Raw genomic sequence first — 12,060 nt, forward strand, 5'->3', positions numbered from 1 at the left:
AAAAGATTAACCATCAGTGTCTGTAGTGAGACAACCCTTTTAAAGTAAGAAAATGCAAATATGATGGAACAGAAAGCAAACTGAAATGCAAAGAAAATACAAATGAACATGATATGTGTTTAAGGCCTCATGCACACGACCGTAGCCATGTGCACGGCCGTGATTTTCGTGTTGGCCGGGGGCGGAGTGTCACCCGCGAGCCGCCCGCAAATCGCGGGTCGTGCACATGGCCGCGGCCATTATTTGCTATGAGCCTGGACCGCAGAACACGGCCGTAATAAGACATGCCCGTTCTTTCTGCAGTCCGGGCTCCTGGGCCATGCATGGACCGCGGAAACCACGGTCGTGTGCATAGCCCCATAGGAATGAATGGGGCTGCAAATCTACCGTGGATTTTCAGGGGAATTGCGGCCGCAAAAGCACGTTCGTGTGCATGAGACCTAACTGTAATGAAATGTATAGTTAATTACATGTAATTTCACATATACTGCGTTCTTTATTTAAGCCTAATGCTGCCTTATTTGAAGCCTGCTGTAATGAACGCATTCAGCAGTTTGATGATGAAGAGGAGGATATTTGGGAGGAGAAGGAGATTGGTTATGGTACACAGGTTAAGTCTAGAACTCGGTAAGTAGTCTACTCCATATACGTTACTTTCCTATCTCATTCTGTCAACTTTACTTTTCGTGTCTGATTTCATAATTATAATCCGCCTATCTCATAGAATATAATTTAATTTGAAAACTGTGTCTATATTGCCATTAAATTAGTCTTTACCTGATCACAGAACTGAGTTTTTGGTCTGGCACCTCATGTTTATGGGGACACCTCAAATGTCCCTCAACATTGTGCATTGGGGAAACTGTGTTCTGACAGGTTATAATTCAACCCTTCAACATGTGGTTTCATAGGTACATAGTACGGTTGAAAAAAGACATCTGTAGATCAAGTTCGACCAATGGATGGGAGTGAGGTAAGGTATATGGGTAAACTATAGAACTTTTGTTTTCAGTCAGAGTAAGGTTAAGAAAAAATAAAAAATTATTAGACACTTTCCTTCTTTTTCAAAGTGGCGATCAGACTAAATAATCATTCAATCAAGAGATTTATAATTTTCCTCCTGAAAATCGCTGTTAAAACGTCTGTCAGGGGTAGATTGATTGACTGTCCACTAATTTCTGCCTATGGCCACCTTAAAAGGGGTATTCCCAATGAAAATTTTTATAGCATATCCACAGGATATGCCATAAACGTCTCATAGTTGCTGGTCCCTGTTTTGGGACCTGCACCTATCTCCGAAACAGGGGCCACCCGACCTCCATCCTGGCTGATGGAGCCGATGTTGCGTCCGGGGGCAGAGAGTGGATGGAGATGTGGCCGCGCACTCCATGTGTGTAGCTTCCTTCATTCATTCATTTTTATCGGAGTTAGGGAAACTGCTGAGCCTGCTTGCTTTTTGGATATGTCTTAAAGAAGCTCTATCGCCACATTATAAGTGCCCTATCTCCTACATAATCTGATCGGCGATGTACATAACAGTGCTTTTTATTTTGAAAAACAATCATTTTTGAGCAAGTTATGAGCAATTTTAGATTTATGCTAATTAGTTTCTTAATGCCCAACTGGGCGTTTTTTAACTTTGGTCAGCGTCATACACTTCTCTTTAAAACGCCCACTTGATCAAAAGTAAAAAAATGCCCAGTTGGGCATTAAGAAACGAATTAGCATAAATCTAAAATTGCTCATAACTTGCTCAAAAATGAGGGAGGAAAAAACGAAAATGAAAAATAGCTGCGGCGGGAAGGTGTTAAAGGGAAGCTTTCTCGTTGAAAATGCAGTCCAATCTGCGGGCAGCATGTTATAGAGCAGGAGTAGGTGAGCAGGTTGATGTATATTTTTGTAGTAAAAGATTCAGTATAACTTGTAATTTATTAATTTAAACCTCTACTCATTCTGAGTTTAGGAGTCCAGTGGGCGGTCCTACGCAGTGATTGACTGCTTTCCCTGTTGGAGTGTGAATACAGAGATATCTATTAATCCTTGATTAGGACCGCCCACAAGTTATACTGAATCTTTTGCTACAAAAATATATATCGAACAGCTCAACTCCTCCTGCTCTATAACAAGCTATATACATATTGGTCTGCATTTTCTACAGGTTCTCTTTAAAGAAGCACTCCCACACATTTTTTTTATTCTCTTTCCTGTTGGAAAGGCACATTATGTAAATTGTGGTGACAGTAATTTTCTTACTGTTGGCTAGATTTGTGAGTTACACACTCCTTTCTGGTCCTCAGCTGTGTCATGTGACCAGCAATAGGGCTCTCCAACTGCCACAGCATCTCATGTGTGGACAGGAAGTCAGTTTCTCCATTCATTCTTATTAAGGCCCTATTACACACGCCCATAATTGGCCGGTGCAGCGACCGCCGATCAACGAGAGATCGTTGATCAGCGCTCATTTGCTCCTGTCACAAGGATCTATGAATGGTGACGAGCGGTTGTTACTCCGATCTCTCGTCCCCATACATAATCATGCCGGCAGCGCGTCTCCCTGTTTACACAGGGAGATGCGCTGCCGACAAAGATAATATTTAACTTTTTTAAAACTATATAATCTGCAGATAATTGAGCGTTTGCTCGTTCATCTGCTGATCGCTACCCTGTTTACACAGGGCAAATATCGGTAACTAGCGTTCTATTAACGCTAAATCGCCTTAAGACTCACATCGAGGCTGTGATAGCAATGAATAGACCACTTTATGGTGTGAATGGTACTCTTCAGTAACGTACCTGCTCTGTTTCCTGAATGTTCTATCATATGTAAAGGAAAACATACAGGGAGTGGTATTCTTCCTGAGAGACCGAACACTGGAGGAACAAACGTCTCATCTTATAATGCTTCTTCCACTTACTCTGTTTTATTCCAGTATCCTGTACTAATTTACGAACTCCCATTCTGTCTCCTAACTTCTATGAGCAAAGGAATTGCATAAATAATTGTCCTCAGAGCAGAGTACGATCAAAGATACTTGTATTGCATTTATTTTGGGTTGATTATTGGTATTAAGGTAACCATGACTTGTGTGACAATCATACTGTATTTGTATAACCTGGTTAAAGACTATATACAACGTTTGAAATCATATTTTTTGGTTTTCTTAATAAAAAATGTCCATCAGTGTGTTTGGTGCAACTTTCTAAATACTGTATACAGAGCAGGTGCAGCTAGCGCTGAAAACTATATCCGTCAGGCCAGCGGCACTGACTGGTTCAGTGACAGCGGATTTGCACCTGTTATCGATCACATCTAAGTTATAAACTTAGATGTGAACAGTAACAGCTCGATCCTTCATGTCAGAGACACGGAGGACCCGCTGACACTGAACCCGTCAGTCCCGCTGACCTGACAGATATAGGTTTCAGCGCTAGATACAGCTGCTCTGTATAGAGGAAAGCAGCTGTGTCTCAAAAAGTAAAAAGATTTTTTTAATAGAAAAGATTTTTTAGAAAGTTGCACCAAACACACATTTTTATTAAAAAAACAATTTCAAAGGTGTACATAGCCTTTAGTCATACCTATCAGTCAAAGAGTGTGCATGTGTCATCTTTGTTAAAAAGCAGGTCCAGGTGTACAGCTCAGCATGTGGCTTAGATATATATTATTTATTGCATTTGGCCATCTCCGAGTCTGTATTCTTCTACAGATGACGGCAATAGAATGTTTTGCATTAGTGATAATTATGAAGGGATAGGGGGGTGAGTGATACAGTTATCTTCCAGCGTCCTGGTTCCTAGTATGCATAGTAATACACTATTTGTGTCCTCAACAAATGACCGATATCTTCTGGTAAACAGGATAGGTGAGATCCCCTTTGATTTATAAAGGATTCCATAGGGATCATTAAAGGTACCCTTTTTTATTTCCCTATTGGAACATAATAAGACTCTTGTCTGGACGGAAGAGGTTTTTGCTCTACCTATAAATGCCTTGTATTTCCAGAACATTTCATCACAAATGCTAGAAGAAAACAAAAGTATTTTCAGCCCCTCTCCCCCTTCATTGATCTGATATTATAAGTTGCAGATTTGGAGTATCGCAGTCTTCTGAGGATTCATCACGCAGCGACTTGGAGAATGGAGAGCCAGAGGGGAGCCCTGCATGTGATGACGACGTGCAGGGGGTTGGTCATAATGCAGAAACACCTCCGAATCTTAGCCCAATCAGTGGTAGTCCTCCCACAAATAAAGATGGTACAACTTCAGAAGGTAAAGGATTAAATATTGCCTTTTTTAAAATAATGTAATTGTCAGTCAACTATGATACATGTTTAACCCTTTCCTGTCACAGGCATTTTTTTTATTTTCGTTTTAGATTTTTTTTCTCCCCCATCTTCCAAAAGCCATAACTTTTTTTATTTTTCTATCAGTAAAGCCATATGAGGGCTTGTTTTTTGCGGGACGAATTGTAGTTTTTCACGGCACCATTTATTGTACCATATAATGTATTGGGAACCTGAACAAAAAATTATTTGTGGGGTGAAATAGGAAAAAAACAGCGATTCCTCAATCTTTTGAGGGGTTTCATTTTTACGGCTTTCACCGTACGGTAAAAATGGCATGTTAACTTTATTCTACCGGTCAATAAGATTACGGCAAAACCAAATTTATATGCTTTTTTATGTTTTACTACTTTTACAAGGAAGAAACTTATTGTTAAAAATAAAATTTGTGTTTTGTCGCCGTATTCTGAGAGCCATAACTTTTTTTTATTTTTTCCAATCAATTGAGTGGTATGAGGACTTATTTTTTGCGGGGCTTGCTGTAGTTTTGTATTGGTACCATTTTGGGGTACAGTACATGATCCTTTTTGATCACTTTTTATTTAATTTTTTGTGGGATATGAAGTGACCAAAAAACATCGATTCTGGCGGTTTTCATTTTTTACAGGGCTCACCGCACAGGTTTAATAATGGTATAGTCTAATAGTTTGGACTTTTACGGATGCGGTGATACAAATTTTGTTTATTTTTTTTTCTCACAGTACTTTAACCCATTGAAGACTGAGACAGTTTTGGCCTCGTGGACGCAGCCAATTTTTTTCAAATCTGACGGCACTTTATGTGGTAATCACTTGGGAATGCTTTTACCTATCCAAGCGATTCTGAGATTTTTTTCTCGTGACACATTGTACTGTATGTTAGTGAAAAAATTTGATCAATAAATTCAGTATTTGTTTGTGAAAATCACCAAACTTTAGAGAAAATGTGCAAAAATTAGCATTTTTCTAAATTTAAATGTATCTGCTTGTAAAACAGAAAGTAATACCACACAGAATAGTTACTAATTAACATTTCCCATATGTCTACTTTATGTTGGCATCGTTTTTTGAACATCCTTTTATTTTTGTAGGACGATACAAGGCTTAGAACTTTAACAGCAATTTCTCACATTTTCAAGAAAATTTCCAAAACCTATTTTTATAGGTACCAGTTCAGTTCTGAAGTGGCTTTGAGGGCCTTATATATTAGAAACCCCCATAAGTCACCCAATTTTAAAAACTGCACCCCTCAAAGTATTCAATACAGCATTTAGAAAGTTTCTTAACCCTTTAGGTGTTTCACAGGAACTAAAGCAAAGTAGAGGGGAAATTATTATTTTTTTGTCAGAAAATCCATTTTAATCCTTTTTTTTCTGTAACATAAAAGGTTTTACCAGAGAAACGCAACTTAATATTTATTGACCAGATTCTGCCGTTTTTAGAAATATCTCACATGTGGCCCTAGTGTGGTAATGGACTGAAGCACCAGCCTCAGAAGCAAAGGCGCACCTAGGGGATTTTGGGGTCTCCTTTTTGTTAGAATATATTTTAGGCAGCATGTCAGGTTTGAAGAGGTCTTGTGGTGCCAAAACAGTGGAAACCCCCCCCCCCCTAAAAAAGAAACCATTTGGCAAACTACACCCCTAAAGGAATTCATCAATGCGGTATAGTGAGCATTTTAACCCCACAGGTTTTTTGTTGAATTTAGTGGAACTAGTGCGTAAAAATTAAAATCTAAATTTTTTCCAATAAATTAGAAATGATCAATTTTTACAAGGAATAAAGAAGAAAAAGCGCCCCAGGATTTGTAAAGCAATTTCTCCTGATTACGGCAATACCCCATATGTGGTAATAAACGGCTGTTTGGACACACGGCAGGGCTTAGAAGGGAAGGAGCGCTATATGGCCTTTGGAGCTCAAATTAACTCAATTGGTTTTCGGGTGTCATGTTGCATTTGCAAAGCCCCTGAGGGACCAAAACAGTGGACACCCCCCAGAAGTGACCCCATTTGGGAAACTACAGTCCTAAAAATAATTTATCTAGGGGTTTAGTGAGCATTTTGATTCCATGGGTTTTTTGCTGAATTTAGTGCAATTAGGCCGTCAAAACTTCTTTTGTTTTTATTCTTTTTTTTTTTTTTTTTTTACGGTGCGCTTTAAATTACATATTTAATTTATTCTGTGGGTCGATGCAATTACGACGATACCATATGTATATAGGTTTTTTATGTTTTACGGTGTTTGCACGATAAAATCACGATTTAAAAAAAAAATTGTTTTTGTGTCGCCATATTCGAAGAGCCACAACTTTTTATTGTTCTATCAGGAAAGTGTGGGCTTGTTTTTTGCGGAACAAACTGTAGTTTTTATTGGTACAATTTCTGGGTACATGCAACTTTTTGATCCCTATTTATGCAATTATTTGGGAGCTGAAGTGACTAAAAATAGCGATTCCGGTAATCATGTTTTCAGTACGGGACAGTTGTCCTGCAGCGAGGCAGGGACTCCTAGCATCGTACATAAGTATGATGCTAGGAGCCCGGCTCCCTGCACTGTGTTCGGTCCGGTACTTGCGGCCGAAATACGTCCGTCAATTACGGACGTAATTAGTGTGTGCGCACATACCCTTACAATGAAAGGCTAGAGAAATTGGGCTTATTCAGCTTGGAAAAAAAAAGACTTAGACCCTGTTCACACAGAGTTTTTTTTGCAGGCAGAAAAAATTTGCCTGAAAATTCCTTCAGGAATTTTGAGGCAGATTTTGACCTGCCTGCACTTTTTGCAATGTTTATTGCCTGCACCCATCTCCGCTAATGCAAGTGCTGCAGGCAAAAAACGCAGTGAAAAACGCTTGGAAACTAGCGCCGCTAGCTGCCTTCTATTGATTTCAATGGGAGGTCAAAGATGGCATGAAAGGACATGCTGCTTTTTTTGTCCAGCGAGTGGCTAAAACCGCTTGAGAAAAAATAAGTCCCTGCCTCCCACTTGCGGCCGAAATACGTCCGTCAATTACGGACGTAATTAGTGTGTGTGCACATACCCTTAGGAGCACACGTAGATTAACGGGCTGCAGGCACAAAGACCAGCTCTGCAGCCCGATAATCTACGTGGGGTGGTCGGGAAGGGGTTAAAGGAAAAATAACTATATATATATATATATATATATATATATATATATATATATATATATATATATATATATATATATATATATATATATAATTTTACACTACTAAAAACTTTACTAAACTTTTTTTTTTTTTTTACACATTTTATTAGTCTCCCTAGGGGAATTGAACAAGCGATCGTGATACACTACACTGCAATACTAATGTATTGCACTATATTGTCATTTTTACAGGCTCCTGTTAAGCCCTGGGAGGCAGGGCTTAACAGAGATGAAGAAAAGCAGTACTTGGGGCCTTCATTAGGTCCATTTGCTTTCACGACAACCATCGACACCCCCTGATCGCATCATGGATGTCGAAGTGGGCCCCCCTCTGTCTAACGTCTTAGATGCTGCGATTGTGATTGATCCCAATCGCTGTTCCTGGCCGTTAGTCCTGGGTGTCAGCTGTAATACTCAGCTGACACCCACTGCATATGGGTGCTCAGCGAGTGAGCCCGCTCCAAATATCACCCCCCCCCCCGCGCCACAACGTGCTATTACGTCGTGGTGCGGGCATGGGTTAAAGAGGTATTCCGATGTCAAGAAATAAATATCATTCTTTGCATAATAAAAAGTTATACAATTTTCCACTGCATTTTCTGTATCAATTTCTTATGGTTTTAAAGATTTTTGCTTTCAGTCAACTACATTTTTTCCAGTGGATAAAAGTCTCTACTGGTCATGTGATTAAACACACAGGTACAGGACTGATTACATATATAATATGTGTATCAGAGCTGTGTCTTCTAACTAGCTGTGTGTCAATCAGTTAACCAAAGAGATAATTTTATCCCTTGACAGTAAACAATGACAGCTCCTATTCAATGACGGCATGCAGCAAGGGCGTAGCTAAAGGCTCATGGGCCCCGGTGCAAAAGTTAGACTTGGCCCAGTTTGTTTTCATTTTACCCATTTCATGACCAAGGATCATTAATGCCAGTGTCCAGGTCAAATTTTCCATTTTTCATATGCACTTCTTTTAACGATAATATCTTTGCAACCGCTTTCAATATCACAACTATTTTTACTTTGTTTTTTACAAGACTTACGAGGCTTTCTTTTTCTAGATTAGTTTAATTAATTCCATGTTTTTAATTCTTATTATGAGCAGACAAATCACAAAAAATGGGAGAAAAAGCACTTTTTCGTCGTTTTTTATATTTATATTTATTTTTATATATGTGTGTATATATATGTGTGTTTATATGTATGTATATGCAATAGAACAGAGTAACGGCACCAGGACTTCAGAGTAGATGAAACAGGGTGGATTTATTCACCTCAAGTGAGCGACGCTTCGGCTCGTCACAGAACCTTTCTCAAGCTTGTATATGTGTATATATGTGTGTATATATATATATATATATGTGTGTGTGTATATATATATATATATATATATATATATATATATATATATATAGACACACACACACTGTATAGCTCTGTAACAATTAGTGCTCTTCTCTCTCCATCACCCTGGATCGCTGTGAGGGGAGAGTGAAGAGGGCTATATACACACGACAGTGAAAAAAATGGCAGTCAACAATGGATCAACTGTCAGTTTTTCATGGCTGTTTTGCATCAATGTGTCTCAAATTTGAATCCATTTCCCGGCAGTTTGACCATTTTTAACCGCTATTTGCCATCCGTTTTTCATGAACGTTAAAAAAATGGATGAATTTGAATTGTTATGAGTTTTTTGTTCCAACCCCCTGAAAACATCACAGTGCCCATGTAGTTAGTGACGCAATACCACTGCAGATGGTGCTACATTGCCCACATAGATAGTGCCAGTGCTCACATAGATGGTGGCCAGTGTAAATAGTTCCACAGTGCCCACATAGTGCCAAAGTTCTTCCTGTAGATAGTGCCCACATAGTGCCACACAGTGCCCATGTAGATAGCGCCACAGTGCTCCCTGTAGGTAGTGCTAATATGATGCCACAGTGCCCTTGTAGATAGTGCCACAGTGCCCTTGTAGATAGTGCCACACCCCCTGTATATAGCACCCCTCTGTAGATAGCGCCACCCCCGTACCCCCGTAAATGGCACCCGCTTCCTGTAAATAGCACCACTGTAGCTCCCTGTAGGAGCGGAATCCCTCTGGTCGGGGATTACGCTCCTACAGGGAGCCCCTGATATCTCTCTCCATATATGGACAGCGACGTCAGGGGTTAACTCTAAAAGCGGAATCCCCTGCCAGAGTGGGGATTTCATTCTAGGAGTAGCCCCTGATGTCACTGTCCATATATGGATAATGACAACAGGGGCTTCACCAGTAGTGGAATCCCCGGCCAGAGTGTCGGCTGGGGATTCCGCTCCTAGAGAGAGAGCCACTAACGGCACTGTCCAAATCGAAAGTGGTGTCAGGGGCTCTCTCTAGAAGTAGGCTACCCGGCCAGTTCGATCTGACACCGGGTATTCAGCTCCTAGAGTTCGTTATCTACAGCGGGGGGTGCGATGCTATCTACAGCGGGGGGGGGATAGCTAACTGCAGGGGGAGTGGCAATATCTACAGTGGGGAGTTGCTATCTCCAGTGGGGGGGGGGGGTGGCACCATCTGCAGCAGGGATGGAGAGACGGCGGGGGCTCCCTCTAGGAGGGGAATCCTCGGCCAGAGCGCTGGCCGGCGATTCCAATCCTAGAGGGAGCTTGGGTGGCGCTATCTACATAGGGTTTTGCTCTACCTACAGGGGGGTGTGTGTAGCACTATCTACAGGAGGGGGTGTATTCCGGGGCTCTCAAATCTCCGGCAGACATGAGAGTGCAGCGCTGCTCACACTGAAGCAGCACTGCACTAATTAATCCTGTTCCAGGCTGTCAACGTCTATATACGTGTCAACTGAATGGGGCATCGACAGTTGGAACGTATATAGCCGTATGGCAGTCATGAAGGGGTTAATTATTCAAATTCTTCAGCTTCCAGCAATCAAACATTTATCACTTATTCTGTGGATAGGTTATAAATATCCTTTGTAGGACAACTTTTTTACCTCTGGTGCCATTATACTGCATAAATTAATTGGTAGTCCGGTTTCCAAAGAAAACCACAACAAAAATTTACGAATCAATGGCCTTGTGCCATACTTCATCTACTGGCATCACTGCTCAGCCCCAGGGCCGCCATCAGGAATTTATGGCCCCCATACAGCCTTCAAAAATAAGGTATGCCGACGTCTACCAGCCCGATGTAGGCTAAAAGGACATAGAGCCCTGTGAATTATCGTCTACGTTGTTTATAGTGTACGTTAGGAGATTTCCTAACGTACAAGATAAACTTAGGGCAACAACATAATGTGAAGGGGACTTTAAGGGAGGGTGAAGCGCTTTTGAGGATGTAAGTAAGGGTATGTGCACACGACCTATCTTCAGACGTAATGGAGGCGTTTTACGCCTCGAATTACGCCTGAAAAGACGGCTCCAATACGTCTGCAAACATCTGCCCATTTCCTGCAATGGGTTTTACGATGTTCTGTGCAGACGAGCTGTCATTTTACGCGTCGCTGTCAAAAGACGGCGCATAAAATTATGCCCGCGTCAAAGAAGTGCAGGACAATTCTTGGGACGTATTTGGAGCCGTTTTTCATGGACTCCAATGAAGAACAGCTCCAATTACGTCTGTAAAAGACGCCGCGAAACACGTCAATTTCAGGAGCTTTTTTCTCAGTCTTTTAATACTTTGTTAGCACCTTAGTAATGGCGGTTGTCTGTCTGACGACGTACATTACTAAGGCGGGGCTTAGTGCTAGCTAATAAAAAGGCTAGCACTAACCGCCCCAATTATTACCCCAGTACCCACCACCACCAGGGGTATCGGGAAGAGCTGGGTATAACCCGGTACCCTACCATTACAAGGGTGGGAAGGGCCACTGTTTTTGGCCCTTCGCAGCCTCATAGTATTAGCCTGCGGCCGCCCCAGTACCCAGCCATCACTATAGATGGTCGGGCACTGGATTGTACCCGGCTCTTCCCGATAACCCTGGTGGAGGTGGGTACCGGGGTAATAATGGGGGTTACTACTAGCCTTTTTACTGGCTAATACTAAGCCCCGCCTTAGTAATGGACGCTGTCAAACAGACAACTGACATTACTAAGGCGCTAATAAAATATTTAAAAAAACATAAGACATAAGAAAATATTTTTTTATTGAAATAAAACTCCCCCACGTAACCCTCTTTCACCATTTTATTTCTTTAAAAACAAAAAAACCAGGATGAATTACAAGTATTACACTGTTAATCTGTATGTAATGACCCAGCAGCCTTCTTTCAATCTTTTTTTTTTTCTGAATGCTGGATTAACACTTTAAATCTAAGCTACCTCAAAAATGCTAATTCTAATTTATTTTATTTTTATTTAGAGACTGGATGGACTGCTGTGTTTGATGAGCATGTAAACTCCAAACCTCCCACTCCATGTGTAGGTTTGGATGTAGGTGCTAATGTGTGGGATGCACCTGCTCCAGAGACATCCACTCCTGAGGAAAAGGGATGGGCCAAATTTACAGACTTTCAACCATTTTGTTGGTAGGTGGTTCAGCAACCAACCTCGGCAAACTATGCCATTAGAT

General features: G+C 41.0%; 1 protein-coding gene across 8 annotated transcripts in view; it reads left to right on the forward strand.

The window, feature by feature from the left end:
- PPP6R2 (protein phosphatase 6 regulatory subunit 2) overlaps positions 1–12,060 on the forward strand; it is a 206,137-nt gene that overhangs the window by 149,434 nt on the left and 44,643 nt on the right. For 5 of the 8 annotated variants that reach the window (XM_075857583.1, XM_075857588.1, XM_075857585.1 and 2 more), the window contains exons 18-20: positions 506–627; positions 4,082–4,269; positions 11,851–12,016. In XM_075857583.1, coding sequence (XP_075713698.1) covers positions 506–627; positions 4,082–4,269; positions 11,851–12,016 — 476 coding nt within the window. The remainder of the gene's footprint in view (positions 1–505; positions 628–4,081; positions 4,270–11,850; positions 12,017–12,060) is intronic. The other 3 variants (XM_075857584.1, XM_075857586.1, XM_075857590.1) reach the window with 1 other exon arrangement.

This window comes from Rhinoderma darwinii, chromosome 3, assembly GCF_050947455.1.
Source record: "Rhinoderma darwinii isolate aRhiDar2 chromosome 3, aRhiDar2.hap1, whole genome shotgun sequence".
In the NCBI taxonomy this organism is placed as follows: domain Eukaryota; kingdom Metazoa; phylum Chordata; class Amphibia; order Anura; family Rhinodermatidae; genus Rhinoderma; species Rhinoderma darwinii.